Here is a 22,615-nt window from a genome sequence, read left to right on the forward strand (position 1 = left end):
AAAAAAAGCCAATCAGCCAGTCACATGGCAGCAACTTCAGGCAACTATTGTTAAAAAATATAGAGAACTTCAGAACGGGGTGAGAAAGGGGATTTAAGTGACTTTGAACGCGGCATGCTTGTTGGTGCCAGACTGGCTGACTGGCTTTCAAAACTCTCAGGTTTGAAGCGAATGAACTGAAAAGAGAAAATGTTCAACGAACTGCTGCTTGTGGGGCCGAAAAACCCGCTGTTGTTGTTGGAGGTCAGAGATAGAAAGGCAACAGTGAGACAAACACCCACTAGAAGCAAAAATATGCAGAATATCATCTATGAATGCAAAAGGCCTTGAACCCCGGAGCAGATGGGCTACAGTAGTAGAAGACCGCAACAGGTGGCCCTCCTGTCCGCTAGGAACAGTTCGCTCAGTCTCCCCAAAAATTGGATGATAACAGATTGGAATATAAAATTTACTCTCGTCCCGTGAGTGTCGACTTCAGCTGCAGCATTCAGATGGCAGCGACTGAATTAGGTGGAAACAGCATGAAAGCACGGATCCAACCTGCCTTGTGTTTTGAATGTCTTCAGGCCAAGCTGACGTTGAAACAAAGCACATATTCCAAATATTCTTCGGGCAGTCGCTAGGATTTATGTTGAGACCATCCATCTGTACCCGAGGCGGGGATCACCCTGGACAGGTTGCCAGTCCACCATGTTTCATTTATGCTGAAATTCAATGGCTGGAGTCTGGGTCCAACACATATTGTAAGAAAATGATGAAATATTTTGCTACATGTGAAGCATTATATTCTGGTAATATACAAGTTTGCAATGATGGAACAATTCAGATATAAATTAAAAAGGCATTCTGCTTGTGCTTACCAAAACTGTGTGATCTGGGTCAAATGCAACAGTTTGCTGGACTTTTGGCCCACCCCTCCTAAGAGAAAAGCTCTGAGTCCGGTTTGTGGGCCATCTTGCTTGTTGTTGCATGCAGCAGTGTCTGCAGGTTCAGAGAATCCTTCTCCTCCAGAATGCTTTTGTTGCCGATGCGCTTCTGCAGCCAGGATGGCACAGTTGAACCCAGGCTTGTTTTGCTAACTGTGTTGGTGCAGTAAACGTAGGTTTCTAGACAGAATTGTGCTGTTTAAGCTGCAGGAAATCTGGTCTTAGTGTTCCTGGTCTAATTTGTGGCTGAGCGGTGTTGCTCCGGAAGTGGACAGGGAGGTCAAATAGTTTTTTTGTTGATCTGTTTTATAGCGTGGTCTTTTCGGATGTTGGGTGCTGGGGCCATCTTTTTTTCAAGCCCTGCTTTTTAAGTTATGAATTACTGCCAATTTCCCTCCATTGTTCTCCCTTTTGGTTCTGAAGTTTTGCAGATAAAAGAACATTCTCATTATTTGTCTTGCTGAGGACTCTTCATTCCTGGACAATTATTGTTATGTGCAGTTTTGCACCCATAAATATCTCAATAGTGATTGCAATTTGATGTATTGTGCAGCTCTAAAAGCAAAGCCTTGTATGAAATGACCACTGAGATGAGTGAAATTTGTCATTTATGTCCCTGAAGCCTTAATTTAATGCAATTCTTTGAAGCTCATTACCGTGTGCAAGTGATTTTGTGTCAGTGCCAGTTAACTGGAAGTACTTTCACTCCAACACCGGATACCGGATTCTCTAACAATTTTTTTTAAAACATTTTCCTCAGGTTTTTCTCATAGATTGTTTGAAGCGACTTCTTAAGGTTTAATATCAGATAAAATAGCAAACAAGCTAACAGATTAAATGTCAACAAATGCAGACACAAGAAATTAGCTGAATTAAGATGAGTTGGCACTCAAGACTTTTAGAGTATGGTTTAAAATCCTCTCTGAATTTAATTGGGTTAGGGTTTTATTTGAAATATGTGCCTGCAATTCAAATGTAAACACTTAAAGGTAAATCTGAAAGGTTTCGGAACTTATCAATCAAATTCAATTCAGTTTAATTAAATTTTAGTCATATTGCACCAATTCATGATACACATCATCTCAAGGCTCTTTACAAGGTCAAATTCAATCACATCATCCTGACAGATAGTCCTCTCTAAGGAAACCCAGCAGGTTGCATCAAGTCTTGACAAGCATCCTTCACTCCTCATGAAAGAGCGTAGAGCCACAGTGGACAGTCGTCTGCATTGCTGATGGCTTTTGCAGCAATCCCTCATACTGAGCATGCATGAAGCGACAGTGGAGAGGAAAATTTCCTTTTAACAGGGAGGAAAATCTCCAGCAGAACCAGGCTCAGTGTGAACGGTCATCTGCCTTGACCGAGTGAGGGTTAGAGAAGACAGAGCAGAGACACAAAAAGTCTGATGTAACTTTATCATTTTTTGCTCTCTTTGATCACTTTGAATCTGTCTTTTACTTAGCTTCAGAAAACTGCAGGGGACATGATGCTATCAGCATACCCGCTGTTGTTATTGTAGCTCACCTTCTGCAGGTTTTCTGTTTTTGTAGGGTCTGACAGTTGGTGTCTAAATGGCCTGGTCCACAGAGTCTATGCGAGGCCTAAACAGGGGGTGAGGAGCTCTTTCATCCAGTGGGGGCTCGAAGTAGAGTCGCTACTTCTCAACACTGAAAGGAGTCAGTTGAAGTGATTGCAGCGTCTGATCAGGATGTCCCTTTGGAGGTTTTCTGGGCATGTCCCAGTGAGAAGAGACTCCTGGCCAAACCAAGAGTAGGGACTTCAACTGGAGAGTGTCACCAGGGAGGTGGATGAGACATTTCCCCAATTGTTCAAAGCAGTTTCTGCTCAAGTGGACCAGCCTTTTTTAAACATGCAGTATGAGTTTAAAAACAGAAGTGCAAGCATATTCTCCCTGCACTTGCCTGACCAAATATTTGTTAGGTTTAAGATTACATTGAGCTTTCTATTGTTAGCCTATAAAGCTCTTGTTTGTTTTTGTTTTATTTTAGCTAGTAGATTGATGATCTATTGTGTTTTTAACCTCTAGAACTCTAGACACTTTGGTCAATGGCTGTTGCTTTATAAATGTACTTCATGACTACATTTCAATTGCCCTTATTGTAGAAAACGTGTTTCTAAAAATTCAACAACATTTCACAAATCCCATAAATTTAGTACTATTTTGCTGTTTGTTATGTCGCTTTGGACGAGTTCAATGTTACTCATGGATTTTAGCAGTACTGACGATTTTTGGTGAGGCTTTTCTGGTTTGGCTGAATACAGTGTTGACTCAAACATGAACACATGATGAGCGTTTCTGTTTGGTACCAAGGCGGAGAATTATTTTAAACTTTTAAAGTCAGGACTGAAACAAAGCAGGACTCCCAGCCATAACTGAAGTCCACTATTTGAGGTTTGTTATTTTCGATTTCATGTTTAGCCACAGTTAAGATGGAAAAAAACAAGAATTGATTAAGGATTTTCTCAGAATTATACTTAAATGTTCAATTCTATGCCCACTAAAATATTTGGTTAGATGTTACTATAAAATAATTAGCAAGTGCCCACATGCAACGGACAATCCATAGGCCCTCTGAAGGAACGTTTTAGGTTACATATGGTTAAAGGGGCTTTTGCTTCCTGCCATTGGCCTCAATGACAGGAAGCATTTTTGTTGGAGTCATCCATCCATTGATCAGAGTAAAAAAGACAAAGGGTCACACATGCAGCAAGTTTTAAAGGGGTGGAACATTTCCAGATAACTTTGTCTGTGAAGTTTTAGTGAGAAAGTTTTTGACACATTCCAAATTGAATAACTTTCCATTTTTATTTTGTGGAGTAACAGAAATTTGGGAAGATCAACTGGAAATCTTTCTCATATAAAAATTGTGATTTGTTAGGCATGCATGATGTTGCAAATTAACAGGAAACATAAAATAAAAACTTTCCCAACAATAATATCAACACATATTTCATTTTATGGGAAGTATTTAAACTTTATACTTTTACAATAGCCTTGTCATCTGGGATTAAAAATGTGACCTCAATAGTCTAAGGTTCCAGAAACATTCTATGTGAATTCAATGTGTATGTAGGGAGGAGGGTCTGAAAGATAATAAGTTTCTTTTTACAAAAGCAATTGAGACATTTGGACAAGAGACTAGAGCTTCACTTGATGTATCGTAGAATTAGTTCAGTTGTGATTTTGTGCAAAATAAAAAAAAATAAAAATCTAAAGTTGTAAATGTGAGTAGCAGTACAGTTTCCTCTGTAAGTGAGGCACATTAAAACATACTGAGCTATGCTTCCTTGTGTAAATGCACAAAGCTTGTGTGTATCCACTGCATCCATATGAGGAGGAATGAGAGCTGCAGCAGTGCCGTGCGGAGCTCTGGGCCTACACAACTGTTGTGTTGCATCTGATCATCTACGTCCTGTCACTGTTCCTCAGTGTACTGTACGTGTGTGTGTGTGATAGGCCCATATTAGTGCACAAAGACTGGTGGATGAAATCCTGTGATGTGTGGTGTGTGTGTGTGGCTAAATGCTGGTGGATGGTGTTGATTTGTCTCCTCGCTTTAGCTCCTGCATGTTCGTGTTGTCTGCGCTGGTGTCAGTGATGCAGTCTGTTGAAGTTTTTGAGGAGAGAAGAGAGAGAGAGAGAGAGAAGGAACATCTCCGGGGACAGATGAAGAACACACAAACAAAGAGAGACTGCTCCATTGTGAAAATGTACTGCAGACTTTCTCAGGCAGAGTTGTTTTATTCTTTACGTTTCTGTTTTTCAGGATTCCCATTTTACCCAATTATTTGATCTTCTATGTTTATTTGGACCATTTCATCTTTTTGGTGTTAAGAATAAGGACATTTGTGCAATCTGAGAACATCCTTATAAATATTCCCACACGTCATAAGGTTTGTTTAAAGGTTAAAAAGGTTTTGGGGATTCAGGGTGTAGTTAAAGATAAGACCAGGTCGTGGAACAAACAAATGTATTTATGCGGGCATTGTAGGTTTATACGGGGCCTTAGTATTAAGTAGTGTTAATATTCCCTGTTTTTCAGAGTTTGTTAGGTTACAACCACAAATGGCAATTAATTTTATTTGGACTTTATGTGATAGTAAATCATCATTTAATAAACCGTTCTTGTGAAGTGCAAGGACAATGATACATGGTTTTCAGTTTAAGCGTGGCACGGCCTTTCAACTAAACCGGCTAATCAGAGAAGCAGACAAAAGCACCGTGGTTTAGTTTAGTTTATTAGTTCACACAGCATACAATGCAAGAAAAAGCAATAAATGAATGTGATGGCACGGTAGAAACCAGTATTATATGGACTATACCAAGTAAATAAAAATTAAAGATATACAGTATATGAACAACTAATATAAATCACTTGTATACAGTCAAGCACTGAGGTGAAAAAATAAAATGCACATTTTCTAAGTCATAAAACTATTTTGACAGTAAAGCATTTTTCCTCAATAACTCTGGAGGAGCTGCAGAGATCCACAGCTCAGATGGAAGAATCCATAGACAGGACAGCTATTTAGGCACTCAACAAATCTGGCCTTTCTGGAAGTTGAGTAGTTAGGTTTAAGCAGTGTGCGATTTGCAAAAAAAAACAGAGGGGGAGATCATTTCAAAAGTTTTATTAATGAATAAAAGTTTCATTAATAATGGTTAGCTAGCAGGTGCTCTTTCAGGTAGCTAGCTAGATCCAGTAGGTTAGACTATTGTTTTTAAACTTGCGGCATCTACTATCTGGACTCGGGAGTGGGTATTAGTTTACTTTAATCGCTTTGAGCGGAAAACGTAATAATACTCTTTAAAAACAAACAAAAATTGAATTTACAAATGTAAAGGACACAAGACATGTATTAATATAAATTTTGAAAATCCACAATATTCAGGGGTTGAAGCAAAAATAATCAATTTGACTGAAAACATTTTCTAGTCAGCCCATATATTCCCACGCCGTGGATGTCATGCCACCTTAGTAACCTCATTTGCTTATTGTGCAAAGTCCACTTTAACCAAATCTGACAGTTCCATTGACAATTCCTGTATCTCTCCCACCTTCCAGCTTCAGAGCCTTTGCGCCATCCTGGACAGCCCTTTCCATAATCTCCTTCACTTTCCAGATCCATAGCATCATCTGGTTAACTTTCATATTTACAGTATCACGCAAGTTCTTCCTTCACACTTTTGCTAAACTGGTCCACAGTCCACTCACCTTTCCACTTTACAATTTCAAAACCCTCCATAAAATGCAGCTAATTCAAAAGACAGCAGCTTGCATCATTACATCATCTTCTTCACACCTGTACATTAACTCCACTGTCACATTGAATATAAATCAATCCTATGATCATACAAGGCCAATAACAGCCATGGACAAAGAGGGACACATAACCAACACTGTCATGAGATCATACATTTTAATTTGACACAGATCGCACATTACAATAATCAGTCTCTGCTTTGCCCATTATTGCTCACCAATTAATTATCACAACTCATGAGTTTATAAAAAGGCATTAACTTTTTCGAAGTTTATAAAAACGGTTATATTTTAGCCCAGTGACATGTCCAGGATGGACTCTGTGTCCCCACCTCTCGCTCATTGACTGCTGGAGAGTCAACAGCCCCTCCATGGTCCTGTGTTATGTCAAGCCGCGTTTCCCCATCAGATACGGCATGACGTAACACCTGTACGGAAAAGCAGGTATAGAAAATCCATGGATGGGAGATTCCATTTTTAAAAAGTTTAGTAAAATTCCTTAAAGTTTATCAGAAAAAAACGTAACTTGCTTTTAAAGATTAACATTTTTCATTCGAAAAATGTTATTAAACTTTTGCGTTAAGTTAAATATTGTTTAAGGTAATCTTGGCTGGTGTAGCTTATCTGTCTGGGAGATGTTTTTGGGTTGGAATAAAATGAGTCCATAGTTCCACAGGAGGCTTTTTCACATGTTTCTGGTGCGACTCACTTCTACAGTGTCGCTTCACATCGCTCTCCACTCTGTGTAAAAATAAGAGTTAACTACAAAAACTCTCTGAGAATCGCCTTTCTCTGGCCTCACACAGTTAGAACCCGTTCTTCAGTCCATATTGTTGCTGCAGTTTATTTGTTTTATTTTTGATGTAGTTTCCTTAATAATCTGATGCATCAAAATCCATGTCATTTTATTTAACGAGTGTCCTGGTTCAGCTGCTCATGAGGTGGAGCTGCTGCTTATTGACTGGCAGCTGCTCTGACTGCAGCTCTGCCTTCTTCGTTACAGAAAAGCGCAGATGGAATAATATTTATGATTTTTTTTTTTTTTTACTTTTTCTGAATTAGACCCAGTCAAACCGGGACATCGTTTCACATTCCGACCCTTCTTCTTAAAAAAAAAAAAAGTGTGTCATGCTAAATTAGTCGCGCTAGAGCATTACTCTTTCAGTTTTAAATAAAACATAACAGTGAATCATGGGGAGATCCCTGGTTAGTCGTCACGTTTATCAGCTAAATTACTGGAAGCGAGGGAATAAACGACATGGCCACAGGTGGAAATAACTCATCAATTAACTGCAGGAGCAGCAACAGAAACGCTTACCGAGGGAAGTTGTTGTCAGCTGTTCTATCAGCTGAACTTTCTGACCTGGTGGTTCGCATAAATCCAAAGAAAACCTTTGACCACCGCTATTTTCCTTCATGCATCTGTAGCCAGTTTGAGATGTTCTCCCAAAAGTTTAAATGATTGAACACCGATAAACCACAGACTGGCCGTTCTCCGCTTTGCAAAGACCCACCCTACTCTCTTTCTGATTGGCTAATGTCCTGGCTCTACCAGATTTCATTGGTTGAGCGCAGCTTCCTGCTTAAAATCTTGAATAAAAAGTCTGCTCTGAACATTTTGTGCTCATTTTCCAAATGACGGAAATCCGTCGCAGCGATAGAGAACTTTAACCCCTGATAAAATTACTTATTCAGATCAGAGGGGAGAGGAATGTATCCCCCCCAGGGTTGAAACATGAATGACCAGAGGGGGGGACATCACAAACAGAGGGGGGGGGGGGGGGGTAAATCCCCCCCACCCCCCACCCCAGCATATTCGCACCCAGGGTTTAAGGCTTTCCACCAGCAATGTAGGTGCCTTGTAGATGCAAACATATGGAAGAAGGTTCAATTCAATTCAATTGTATTTATATAGCGCCAATTCATGAAACATGTCAACTCAAGGCACTGTCCAAAGTCAAATTCAATCAGATTATACAGATTGGTCAAAAGAAATTCCTATCTAAGGGAACACAGCAGGTTGCATCAAGTCTTGACAAGCAGCATTTACTCCTCCTGAAAGAGCGTAGAACCACAGGGAGAGTCGTCTGCATTGTCCATAACTTTGCAGCAATCCCTCATACTGTGCAAGCACGAAGTGACAGTGGAAAGAAAAACTCCCCTTTAACGGGGAGGAAAACCTCCAGCAGAACCAGGCTCAGTATGAACGGTTATCTGCCTCGACCGACTGGGGGTTAGAGAAGACAGAGCAGAGACACAACAAGCACAGAAGCACACATTGATCCAGTAATCTGTTCTACATTAGATGGTAATAGCAGGTGATCTGTCTTCCCTGGATGATGTCACAGCTAACAGAACGCCAAACTAGGTATACCTACTATGAAGAAAAAGAGAGAGAGAGAGCAAAACGTTAAAAGCTGAAATGACAAAAAGGAATGCAAATTGGAGAACAGTAGGAGAACTCAGTAGAGTGAGAAAAATAGGACCTGATGTCCTCCAGTAGCCTAAGCCTATAGCAGCAAATCTATAGAGGTTGCTCAGGGTAACATGAGCCAATCTAACTATAAGCTTTGTCAAAAAGGAAAGTTTTAAGCCTAGTCTTAAAAGTAGACAGGGTGTCCAAAACTGGGAGTTGGTTCCACAGGAGAGGAGCTTGATAGCTAAAGGATCTGCATCCCATTCTACTTTTAGAGACTCTAGGAACCACCAGCAGACCTGCAGTTTGAGAGCGAAGTGCTCTGTTAGGAACATACGGGGTAATCAGAGCGCTGATATATGATGGAGCTTGATTATTAAGGGCTTTATACGTTAGAAGAAGAATTTTAAATTCTATTCTTGATTTAACAGGAAGCCATTGAAGGGAAGCTAAAATTGGAGAAATATGATCCCTCTTGTTGATTTTCATCAGAACACTTGCTGCAGCATTTTGGATCAGCTGAAAAATTTGAACTGCATTTTGTGGACTTCCTGATAGTAAAGTATTGCAATAGTCCAGCCTTGAATTAACAAATGCATGGACTAGTTTTTCAGCATCACCCCTGGACAGAATGTTTCTAATTTTGGCAATATTCCACAGGTGAAATAAGGGAACCCTGGAACCTGTTTAAAATGGGATTTAAATGACATGTCTTGGTCAGAGATAACACCAAGATTTTTTACTTTATTACCAGAGGCCAAGTATTTATTTATTTTTGGTATTTTTTACAGTTCTAGTGCTCACTTTTTAACATAGTAGGCTGACAGGAAGGGTGGTGAGACATGCGGCAAAGGACCACAGGTCGGAGTCGAACCCAGGTAGACCGCGTCAAGGACTAAGGCCTCCGTACATGGGTGACGCTACCCGCTGCGGTACCAGCGCGCCCAAACAGAGGCCAAGTTAATACCATCCAGATTAAGTGATTGATTAAGAAGTTTATTTTTTGAGGACTCTGGTCCAAAGATTACAACTTCTGTCTTGTCAGAATTTAAAAGTAGGAAATTTAAAGTCATCCAGGTTTTAAGGTCATCAAGACATGGCTGTAGTCGACGTAATTGATTGGAGTCGTTACATGTATGGATAAATATAGCTGAGAGTCATCAGCATAACAGTGGAAATTAATCCCATGTTGTCTGATAATTTTGCCAATCAGAAGCATATATATAGTGAAGAGAATTGGTCTAAGGACTGAACCCTGTGGTACTCGTGAACCTAGAGTTTGAAGAAGATTTATTATTAACATGAACAAACTGGAATCTGTCCGACAGATAAGATTTAAACCAGCCTAATGCTTTCCCCTTAATCCCTACAGTATGTTCAAGTCTTTGTAGGAGAATATTGTGATCAACTGTATCAAATGCAGCACTGAGATCTAACAGGACAAGTACAGGCACAAGTCCATTATCTGAGGCCATGAGAATATCATTAGTGACCTTCACCTGTGCTGTTTCAGTGCTATGATGAGCTCTGAAGCCTGACTGAAACTCTTCAAATAGGTCATAGGTCCCAGCCCAGGTAAGACGTCATAGTGGTCATAGTGTTCACATAATTGATTAGCAACTACATACTCAAGAATTTTAGATAGGAAAAGAAGATTAGATATAGGTCTGTAATTTATTAAGTCATCTTGATCAAGAGATGGTTTCCTAAGTAAAGGTTTAAAAACAGCTACTTTAAAAGTCTTTGGTACATATCCATTTACTAAGGATGGATTAATCATATATAAAATAGGGGCATTAAAAAAAGGGAATACCTCCTTAAACAACTTGGTTGGGATTGGGTCTAACATACAGGTAGAAAGTTTAGATGAAGCTAAAATTTTGATAACTCAGAAAGCTCTACTGCTTCTACACAGTTCAAACACTGGTCAGGTTCTAAAGATTCCTCCAACGCTGCCTCACTTACTGAGGACGAGGTAATCATGTTTGGGAGGATGAGGAATTATTTTTATTTTTAATAGACTCAATTTTATTTATGACGAATCCCATAATGTCATTGCTGCTGAGAGCTGAGGGAATGGATGGATCAACAGAGTTATGACTCTATAAGTTTGGCAACTGTACTGAAGAGAAAACCTCAGATTGTTTTTATTCTCTTCTATTAATGATGCAAAATATGCTGCTCTAACTCTGCAAAGGGTCTTTTTCTACAACAGTAGACAGTTTTCCAGATTAGGTAGGGTTCCTCATAGTGTGTAGAACGCCATTTTCTCTCCAATTTCCTAATGTGCTTGAAAGAACACAGCTCTGAATTAAACCAGGGAGCCAGCTTCCTGTGAATAAGTGACACTGTCAACAAAGGTGTCAATTTGTGAATGGGAAAAAACAACATTGCTGCCATCTGCAGGGCATTTCTGCAATATTGAGGATATTAAAAAGGGGACAGACTTTTTAAAGTTTGACACAGCAATATCTGATAAAGATCTACTATAATGAAACCCTCTTTTGGTGGTGGAGAACTTAGTTAAATTTAACTCAAAGGTTATTAAAAATGAACAGATATGACAGGGTTGTGAGGAAATACTGTTAATTCTTCACAATCAGTGCCATATGTCAGCACTAGGTCTAAAGTATGGAGCCAAGAGTGCCTCGGTTTATGCACATTTTGAGCAAAACCAATTAATCTAGCATAGTTTTAAAGGCTACACTAGGGTTATCACATTCTGTGTCAACATGAATGTTAAAATCCCCCACTATAATAGCCTTGTCAGTGTTTATCACCAAATCCGATAAGAAGTCTGACAACTGATCCAAAAACTGAGAGTAAGGGCCTGGTGGACGATACAAAACAACAAAGAGGTTTTATTGCTTTGCATTTTGTATGAGGGAAACTGAGGGTTAAATGTTCAAAAGAACTGTAGTTATTAATTGGCCTGGGACTAATTAATAAATCAGACTGAAAGATTGTTGCTACTCCTCCTCCTCTTCCCACAGATCTGGGAATGTGGAAATTTTGGTAAGTGGAGGGAGTTGACTTATTTATACTAACGTAGTCCTCTTGTAGCCAGGTTTCTGTGAGACAAAATCAATCAATCTGATTATCAGAAATCAATTCATTAACTAACAAAGTCTTTGGAGGGAGATACCTTATAATTAAGAGATCATATTTAATTGTTTTATTTTTTGGTTCAAAGTGAGCCGTATTGATTTTTATCAGATTTTTATGATTTGCTCCTTTTAGATCTGTTTTTGATCTGTTCAGTTTTGGCCGTGGGAAAGACACCGTCTCAATAGGGTAATGGGTGGGTAACAGTACAGAAGCTGCAGAGAGGTGTGTTAAACTATGGCTCTGCTTCCTGGTCTGGACTCTGGGTTGTCAGCACTTAGGAGAACTAATAAATCCGTCCAGATTCCTAGAAAGAAGAGCTACACCATCCAAAGTGGGATGGATGCCGTCTCTCTGGATCAGACCAGGTTATCAATGTAGCCCACGTCGTTTTCAGGACAGCGGGTGTGTCGCTGAGTGGGGAAAATTTGTTAGAAATGCAGACAGGTCGGTGGTGACCTGGGGGCTGGAATCTAGAGATATGCTTCCTACAAACCATCACCCAGCCGGCCTGGTTACCCGGCTGCTCGGGTGCTGCTGCTGGAGGACCACTACGTGAAGTTAATCTTTGTGGCTCCGCGCTAGCTAAGGGGCGGCTGTCAGATGGTTTTTCAACAGCACGGAGCCGAATCTCCAATAGACCCCTTGCATCTGACGTCACAGTCACGTGATCGGGGGTGCGCGCCTCCATCTTGGTGGGCACGCTAGCCTGACAGCCCGTCTACTACATGACAAAACAGGTGATTTAGAGCATACTTTTAGTTTATTTTTGGAATCTAAACAATGCGTACGACTTGTTGTGCTCCCGGTTGCACACAGAGGCATTCCAAATCGTTGGATGTACGTTTCTGTCGTTTTCCCGAAGGAGGAAGGACGAAGAAAGAAATGAATATTTTCAATGAAAAGAGCGCAGGCAGACACTCCCAATGGACTGGGGGAGCCATCATATTACGACAGAATTTGCAGTCTACACTTAATGTCCGGTAAATACGCCGCTGTCTGGAGCAGCACCCGTTTCCTGCTGCTCCAGACAGCGGCGGCTCTCCGGCCAGTGTAACGATCGCCACCTCCCCTCCGCCCGTTCACGGGGCGCTAGTACTTCTGTGTTTACGCTGCAATGTCGCCGACACCCCCCACCCATTTTAACAAGACAAAGAGTGATGTTTTTTTTAACCTACCGGGCGGGTCTTCCTCTCTGCTTTGTGCTGTTGCACAAACATGTCTGAACATCCATCCATCCATTTTCTGACCACTTAATCCCTCATGGCGTCGCGGGCGTTTGCTGGAGCCTTTTTCCTGATAGAAAATAATTGCAGCCGTCCAGTGGTTTCAGGGGCTTTCGTGCTCTCTTGTCCGTGTTTATAAGGCAGCTGTGTCGCGGTAAGAAACCCTTGGCCAGCATTTCACAGGCTCGCTCCGTCCCTTCAGGCTTTTGCTGTGTGGATCTGGCAATCTGATACTACCAACCATCAACTTACTCTTAAAACGATCTTGTGATATGTTAACTAAAGAAGAAAAATACCTGGAGAACTCATCATTTCGTCAAATGGCGTGCCAACCAATATGGCCGCCACGCAAGGGGTTCTGGGTAACAGAGTCACATGGTTGCAAGGGGTCTATTCTGACACCCTCACCTCCAAAGCTAAAAAAAAACACCACAATTATTACATGTACCATTATCACTAAAGGAGGCAGAGGAACAACTAAACATTAAACGCAGAGAGCAGGAGAGAGGGGGAGACTTAGACAGTGACGGAGAAGCGAATGGTAGAGTAGGGGAAGAAGCCATTGTGAGGCTAAAGCTAGGCTGGGCTAAAGTTAGGCTAGCGACCTCATACAGCGCCGAGAAAAGCAATCGTGTGAAACACGAGGAGTTCCCAAATGTGAAATGCAGCAACAGAGAATGGAACACCAAACTGCAATTCCCGCCATGACAACAAGAAGTGACACAATACGCCTTTCCGCAAACAGGAATCAGGGTCAGGAAAACTGCTCAGAGCTGATGCGAAGATGAGTGGAGCTAAATACAGGACAATCCTGGAGAAAACCAGCAGGACAACAACCCTAAACAACAGTGGAAAGATTTAGTCAAAGCATAATATTCATGCAATGGCCTAGTCAAAGTTCAGACATACATAAATCCAATTGAGAATATGTGGCAAGGCTTGAAAATCACTTTCCATTGATGCTTTTCATTCAGTCTGTCTGACTGAATATGAGTAGTTTTCCAAAGACGATTGGGCAAAGACTTATTTTTCTAGATGTGCAAAGCTAATGGAGACAAACCTAGAAGCACTTGCAGCTATGATTGCAATCTAAAGTGGTTCTACAATGTACTGACTCATGGAGGCTGAACACAAATGGACTCCTTTCTTCTCAGATTTTGATTGGTAAAACATTTTGGAAATCAGGAATATTTTCTATTCCACTTCACCAACATAGGTCTGAGGTTAAATTCAAAGTCTCAAAATAAAAATCTTGTAACACGAAGAAATGAGAGAGGAAAAATCTGTGTTTTTCACCTTCTTCCAGCCTCTGGATATGAAATTGAATGTATTTCCCTGATTCTAATTCTCATTGCTAATATGATGTTACTGCTGCTAAAGGTGGTTCTAATGCTAATAGCATTTATTACAAACACACACACACACACACACACACCCACCCACACACACACACTGCTAAAAGATCAATTAAAATCTTTTGTTTGCTAATGATACAAGCTTTAATTTTCTGTCCTTGTTTAACCATTTTTACTTTCCCACTCGTCTCTCTCTAACGACACTCTTCTCATGTGTCTGTTCTCTCTCATTGTCCAGCGTCTGCTCCAAAGCTGAGGCCGATGCGAGGACAGTCTCTGATGGAAGGGGAGAAGATGTACTTGAAGTGTGAGGCGTCGGGAAACCCCAGCCCTTCCTTCCGCTGGTACAAAGATGGACACGAGCTTCAGAAAGGCAGAGACCTCAAAATAAAAACCAACAAGTGAGTATGTGAGGGAGTTTTCGTGATTAGGTTTTTGGATGAAATGAGAGAAGAGACACATGGCAAGTTCATCCCTCCTTGGGTCAGTCTTTGTCAGTAAAAAAACAAAAAAAAAAGGTTTGTTCAGCACTTTAAGTTAAAGCTTCATCAATAAAGGAGACTATAGGGACACAAAGAGGTTTATTTTTGCAAGATTTTGTGAAAATGTGCTTTTGGGTTTTCCGAAGTATGTCTTAACAGCTTAGAGACAATATACAGTTTTGGCTTTTGCCTCTCAGATTGTTGTGTAAAACATTGTTACCTTTTATTTCTCTTTATATTCAGAGGGATAAATGTATGTGTTTTCCTTCAAACTAAAAGAGCATCATGCTCCTAGTGTAGAACATTGGAGGCTACCTCTCCCTAGTGGTGGGTATAGGACATTGCTATTTAAATCACCAGATGTTTTACACAAGCAACATTAAAGAACATATTTTGTTTTTAATTGGAAAATAGAAAACTGGGAAATAGAATGCGTGTTAGCTGTAGCACCAGTAAAGAAGAGAGCATAAATAAGAGTAAGGCTGAAGCAGAACCCTCACTTGTTGTTCTTGGCAGTCCACCAGCTGGTGTTGGCAGTGCAGCATAGCTAGCTGTTGTAGGAAGTTAGAACAGTAAAGAACCGCTTGGCTACATCTTTAAACTTGGGCTTTAACGTCGATTTGTCCGTGGTAACCTTAATAAAACTTCACTGACAATAATGTAAGATGCCTTTGAACATTTTTCCCTTTTTTTTCTTTAATGTTGGTAGACAAGGCAAAAATGCCTCTGGTAGCGCTTTGAGCTACACTATCACCACCATTACAGCACCTTTGTTGTTGGAGCTAGATTGTTGGAGTACCACTAATGTCAATTAATGGTAGTTTTTTTTCCACAACCATGCCAGTGTTGCAGTCTGTGAAAACCCTCCTGAAAATGTCACACTTTTTGTTTTCACCATTGTGGTCATCATTCAGGCAGGGAGGAACCACGTGTTCAGCAGATTTCATCATCAATGCGGCTGTGAATAATAGCGACAGTGGTATCAATTCCTCCTTGAATAACTTGTTCTGAAGCATTTCATAGGATGGCAAAGCTGAGAAAAGCTGAAGCTTTGAGACTATACTATTGACACATGCAGTTGTTGTTTGCAGGTTTTAATAGTGCAGATCAGTAGTGCCTGTATGTGCAAAAACACAACATTGGAATATTTTAAGGTCTGAAGCCTTCCTTGTTTCTTCTTTGAATTTGCAGAAATCATTTAGGCTGACTCCTCTTTTACCTACCAGTTTGTACACATCAGTCTTACCAGTTGCCTCAACTAGGGATGCAATATTTGTTTGTTTTTTTATTTTAATGTTAACAAGAATAACCGAGAGTGTTTTCTGTCCATCTCTGTCTCTTTGTTTTTCACTCAAGAAAAAATTCAAAGGTGCAGATCGGTCGTGTTCGTGTAGAAGACTCAGGCAACTACACGTGCGTGGCTGAAAACTCTCTAGGACAAGAAAACGCCACGACTATAATCACCGTGCAGATCTGTAAGCATCAGACTTCAGCAGATTTATTCTCCATGTCTGTCTGTCTGAGCCGTTTTCCTGTGGGTGAAAAACTATTATTTGGAATATAACATAAATACAAGGTCAAGAACTGTGTCAGATTGCATCAAATTGTGCTAAACTGTACAGCCCTAAATAAATCCAACTTCACTGCGGAGTATAAGTATGTGTGTCACCTATTTATATTGCCTATCAGAAATGTCTGTATAAATTTTAATGATTTATTTTAACCATTTTGGTGGATGCAGGGATTATATGACATGCAAAATAACTGAAGCCAAACTAATCCTGGTTTGAGGCATGCTCCACTGTGCTTGGCAGGTTACAAACCTCCTCTCATCTGCTCCATGCATACTTCTTGTCGTAGTGGCCGAATCTTTGTCTCACCCGACCATTTCAAGTGTTTCCTGACAGCTTTTGACTTGTCCAGGTCGACAACCACACAATTGAGTGGAAGTTGAAGGTGTTGATTCTTGAACAGCGCTTCTTTCTTGTTCAGCACCCACTGTTGGTGTTTGCTGACCTGACTCTGGACGACCGTGACACTGGATTTGCTACAGTTTATGATTGGCTGGTGTGCTTCTACGGGACTGAGATCTGAGCTTTGTAATAACCTGGTGGTGTGCTCAGGGTCATCGTTCATGGTATTTCTGCGTATGTACAACCAAACAGATAAACGCGGGACCTCCAGGCATCTGGACGTTGTACTCAAGGATGAGCCAGACTTGTGGAGCTCCATGATTCTCTTTCTAAAATCTTGGCTGGTTTCTGTTCATTTTTCCCATGGTATCACATATGGACGCAATGTGGTTGAGGTATCGCCTAAACATTTAGATGCCTTCACTGAAATCAAACGTGAATTAACCAGATGGTTAATAATCTCCGTGCATGTAAACTTCTGATTTTAAAGAGAAATACAAAACTCTCTAAAGCCTTTCCGCTTTTATTATTCTGAAATTTAGCAAACAGATGGTTTTTTTTGGTCGTCCAAATTGACCTAAAATGTCAGAAAAAAAAGGTAATGCATATTTTTATAGAGTGTAAAATAAATAAGCAAATACCTAGTTTCAACTGTGGTTTTTTGAGTGTCCTTAGTATACAACAAATATGTGTTTGGTATGTGGTGGGATGCATTGGGCTGTGACACACTGTGATGCGGCGTGCACTACTAACATAATGTCTACTTTCTGTCATCAGTGACCACCACTACCCCATCTCCAGGTGTGAGTCATGTGAGGCGCTGCAATGATTCAGAAAAGGCCTACTGCGCAAATGGAGGCGACTGTTACTTTATACATGGTATTAACCAGCTGTCCTGCAAGTAAGTTTTGTCTTTCCGTCAGCCTTCTTCACTTCAGCACATCCCTGCTCCCTCCATCTCTCCACCCGCTGCCCCTCTCCTTCTCTGCCTTTCATTTGTCAGGGATCTCAGTGTTGTTGGTCACTGCACCACCTTGTGCTCTGTTTCATGTAGAAAAGCCTCAACACCATTCATGCCTCCAAGCGGCCTAACAGCGCCACTGTGTCTCGGGGCTTTTCTCTTGATACCAGCTCTGATGGAAGTCTATAACAGATCCTCATCTGCAGCTAGTGTCCATATGCATCCAAAAAGTCCTTGTTCCTTGCTGTAATGATGTGTGCATGTTTATGTGTGAGGTCTGCCTGTGAGTGAGAGGGAGCAAATGTACAGAAAGGTGTTAATATAGTCCTGCAGGAACTTTTGAGTGCTCTCTGGGATTTAATTACTGCCAAGTTATCGGTTTATATATTTAGTAGTCTAGGAAATAAAGTTTTCACCTTCCTTTTAGCTTCTAACACACTGGATTATGTCGGTGGTTGATAAACTGAAAAACATGTTCAGTGCTGGTGAATAGTTTACTTCCAATCATCAATCGAATGCTAATTATTTATAGGTTATTAATGATGCAAACCATTAAACCATTGAATTTAAAAATAAGGTTCTGGTGGGCAGTTTTAAATTTATTGTAGATTTTCTTCTCATCCAACAGAACAATGATCCCATCCACACATAAAAAGTGGTTTGGAAATGGATAGAGCAACATTAAGTTTCCAAGCTCAACTCTACAGAACATTTATGGCTGAAGTCTTTGATAGGAAACCAAACAATTCAAATTAAGTCTACCAATTGTGGCACCAAAAATGGCCAAATATCCAACCAGAATTATTCTTGCTGGTGTCTAAAAAGGTCTTGTGATTTAGGTGTAGTTTGCTGAGGATCATATCTAATATTTGTGCGGGTGTGTGTACGTATTTATGAGATTTTAGAGAAAATCCAAAATAAATTCAGACTTGTGCACCCAATTCTTTTTTCTATTTGAAAATGTTTTATTTCCGTATAATTATTCCATCACATAAAAGAGAATGGTTCATGTGTGAACATGGTCACTACGTATAAATCATTGTCTGGTACGCAGATGTTTTGTTCTACCTTTATTCTAATAAGGTAGCCCTGCAGGTCTGTGTCTGGTGACAGGAAGCAGGTAACATTACAGTCCAGTCCCTACAACTCTACTCCTTTGGGAAAAACGGTGTGAGATCACTGCAGTGTTGTTCAGTGAGGCTATGAAAAGTTAAACAGGACGTCCCGCTGACACGGCGTATTAGCTGCTCTCTCTGCTGCTGACGGTCACTCTGTTGGCATGTAACCATGAGCCACTTTGCGAGCTGAGGGCACCGTGCAGCAGAGAGGACAAAGCAGGTAAGACAGATGTCAGCTGATGTGCACATTTGGTCCTTCACGTTTAACCAGAGGTGTGTAGTAAGTCGTTACATTTACATCTTTTTTTAACAAATTGTACTTCTAGGAGTAGTTTGACTGCACCATACTTCTTACTTTTACTTCAGTAAATATTATGAAGAGGTATCGCTACTCTTACTTGAGTAAAATGTCTGGCATTTCTATCCACTGTGAGTAACTTTACTGAATAAAAAACAAACTTGTTTCAACCAAAAATACAACAGAGACACATCTACAGTTTCTATTAAGGTGAGACTTCTTGTTTCTACACAAGCTTTGTTCTTTCAATGGTATTTTCTGTCTTTTGAGCTCATCGAGCCATTTAAAGGTCAAGTATCCATAAAGTAAACAGATATAGTTATTAGAAGTACTTTGCACTGTCTTAAGTTACTGTATATACATTAACTGCTTGGTTTCATAAATTTTATGTTGAAAAAACATTGTTTAGAAAAGTGTTTCTTCTGCCTGAATTTGTTACTTTGTGATTGTTATTGTTTGTAAATGTTTTGTTAGTCGTTAAATTACCAGAATTTGTACATAATTTAATATTTTTGCCTGACCAGTTACAAAGTTTTTTAAATACGAAATCAGTTGTTTACAATATTTACTCAGTACTTGAGTAATTTCTTGGGTGGGTACTTTTTCCTTTGACTTATGTAAAGATATGTTGAAGCAGTGCTACTCTTACATGAGTAAGATTTCTGGCTACTCTGCCGACCTCTGCATTTAACTATGAATTAAGCTGCACCTGTGAGTTCATATTAGCTTTCAGTCTTTGGTTAGAGTGACAGCTGGATTATTAGCAGCTGAGTCCCTGAGTTACTAACATAGTGCTGAAACAGTCAGTGAAGTCACTGGCAATATTTACGCGTATGAATTAGTACCCTTCAAGGCTGGACAATATTTGTTGGGCAACAAATTTGATCCAGCCAAACTAAAAATCCAGATTAAAAGGGGTGAGTTTGGATTTCCACTTCTGTGATAGTTATAAACCATGCAGCATAAATATGAAGTTGCAACAAAGATGTGTTTTTCTCCTGTTGAAGCATTAATTGATATTTACTGAACATGGTTTTGAAGTCAAGTTTCTGAAATATTTGGCTAAATACACAGAGCACCTTATTTAATTCAGTTCAATTCAATTAAATTTTATTTTATATAGTGGCAATTCACAACACATGTCATCTCAAGGCACTTCACAAAGTCAAATTCAATCAAATTATCCAGACAGTCAAAAAGTTTCCTATCGAAGGACACCCAGCTGATTGCATCGAGTCTTGACAAGCAGCACTCACTCCTCCTGCATTGTCCATGGCTTTGCAGCAATCCCTCATACTCACCAAGCATGAAGTGAAAGTAGAGAGGAAAACTTCCCTTTAACAGGGAGGAAAACCTCCAGCAGAACCAGGCTCAGTGTTGAACAGTCATCTGCCTCGACCCACTGGGGGTTACAGAAGACAGAGCAGAGACACAAAAAGCACAGAAGCACACATTGATCCAGGAGTACTTTCTATGTTATATGGTAATAGTGGATGATCCACCCCCCTGGATGGGGTCACAGCTAACAGAACACCAGACCAGGTGTACCTACTATTTAGTGGGGTTATAGTATATAGTTAATAGTTATATATACTATAGTTATTATAGTCATAAATGATTTTGCACAGGTTTTGTTGAAACTGGGAAATCTAAACTGAATAAAGTCTCTAGCCTCTGCATTTTACCTTCATGCTCGACACACTGACCTTCATTTATCAAACGTGTACGGCAGATAAACGGGTGTTCGGTCAATTCAACTTGAATTTCAGGACGCGTTCAACGTACACTCAAATCTAAGCCCAGGACTTAAGGTGTAGTAGCGTTGCGTGAAAGAGTATGATCCACAAGCTTGCATTCACACTTACATCTGTGTGAAACTGTTGCAGCAGAAGCTGTGATGCAGACTTCTTAGCTTACTTTAGTGCAAAATGAGGTTTATTTTGATTTCAGGTTTTATTTGGCAAGTTGTAGAGTTGTGTTAAACATGTCAGGACATTGCAGTACCTTAAATATTATATGAAAATTGAGCTGAACCTTTTAAAATTGTATGCTTACCCATTTATTTGACAGGATGGAGGACAAAGTGACAAAGAGGACAAAGTCAAGTGTCAGGTCCTTTATTTCACTGTCTGTACCGGTGGCAGTGACTGTACCTTGGTTATTTAAATGGGCTTCCGGTGTTGCCTGTCCCTGATGATTCTCCTGTCCTCTTTCGTTCACGAGGCGGCAGGATTTAGGCGCTTTATGGATGAAAGTAGTTGGCACAGCACCTGGTTTTAGCTTTCGAGGGTGACGCCCACATGTTAGCTCCTTCACCAATTTTCTTCATATGACTCAGTCTTCAGGAGAGAAGTGTTGAGCGCACAAATGTGGGTCCTTTGGAAAGGATGTACAATTTTTGAAGTAAATATGAGTTTTTACGTATCACAAACAGCTATTTTTAAGTTATTAGCACAATTACAACATATTTAAGCCAACATTTTCAACTAGTCACGGATCCCTTTAAGACACTTGAACTTGTTCTCAGTCCATTAAATTCACATCAAGTTATAAACTTGATGTCTTGAGAAACGAGAGAAATGGCTTGACAAACCAGTGGGTCCATTAGACCTCAGCTCAGGCTGTGAGTCAGAGTCTTTTCCTTCAGATCGGCAGTGTTCCTGCACTTGTGAGTGATCCAGGCCTCCTTGTGTTGAAACCAACTGTAAGCATTAAATGCACCACTTTCTGTGAGTAGGAGGCTTCTTCCCAGGAAGCAGCCATCAGACTTGTAGGTGTTTAGAGCAGCAAGTGCAAAAGTATTAGATGATTCACTGCTGCCTTAGATCAACTTATTACACATAAAGGAAAATGTGTGTCTGTGTGAAATTGGAAAAAGTGTATTTAAAAAAAGAAATAAATTGACAAACAATGTGTAATCAGAGCTAAAAAACTGTATTTCCCCTACTGTGTGTGCGTGTGAATATGTGGGGGTAACATTATTTGAATTAGGATTTTATTGCACCAATTCTTTTTATTTAGCTGAAAACTGATCATTAAATAGAAAGTTAATCTGAAATTTCCTTAGGGCTCCATTCCAGCTTCATTGTTACACTTAACCATAATTTAATAGTAATACGTATTCATCTAATTTTTGTTATTAGAAAACAATGTGCAAAATAGCATTTGCACATCTGAAAAAGTTTCATGAAACAAATCTTACCACAAGTTAAAATCATAACTGATCTAAATATAAACAGCCAGAAAATAAATAAAACAGGCTGTTTGAAAAAAATTACCATGTAAATTCAATATAATTAGCATTAAAATGTCACCATAAGAAGGTTTGTTATCCATTTCTGTTTCCCTTTGAGAACAAACTACGAACATATTGTAAATGTGATACTTTGTATTATATTATCATTCATTAACATTTCTTATGCTTGGTGCTTATTATTCAGTAAATTTAAATACTGAAAAAGCTCTCATCAAAGAACTAAATAAAAAATAAATATGTGTGATGGATCTATAACTTCTTTTTGTCATTTCAT

At 39.9% G+C, this 22,615-nt stretch overlaps 1 protein-coding gene across 4 annotated transcripts in view; it reads left to right on the forward strand.

Moving 5' to 3' along the window:
* The window catches only part of nrg2b (neuregulin 2b), a 112,524-nt gene that overhangs the window by 39,225 nt on the left and 50,684 nt on the right, over nucleotides 1–22,615 (forward strand). For all 4 annotated transcript variants that reach the window (XM_036126995.1, XM_036126998.1, XM_036126997.1 and 1 more), the window contains exons 2-4: nucleotides 14,552–14,714; nucleotides 16,152–16,270; nucleotides 17,486–17,609. In XM_036126995.1, the coding sequence (XP_035982888.1) occupies nucleotides 14,552–14,714; nucleotides 16,152–16,270; nucleotides 17,486–17,609 (406 nt within the window). The remainder of the gene's footprint in view (nucleotides 1–14,551; nucleotides 14,715–16,151; nucleotides 16,271–17,485; nucleotides 17,610–22,615) is intronic.

This window comes from Fundulus heteroclitus, chromosome 23, assembly GCF_011125445.2.
Source record: "Fundulus heteroclitus isolate FHET01 chromosome 23, MU-UCD_Fhet_4.1, whole genome shotgun sequence".
Taxonomy (NCBI): domain Eukaryota; kingdom Metazoa; phylum Chordata; class Actinopteri; order Cyprinodontiformes; family Fundulidae; genus Fundulus; species Fundulus heteroclitus.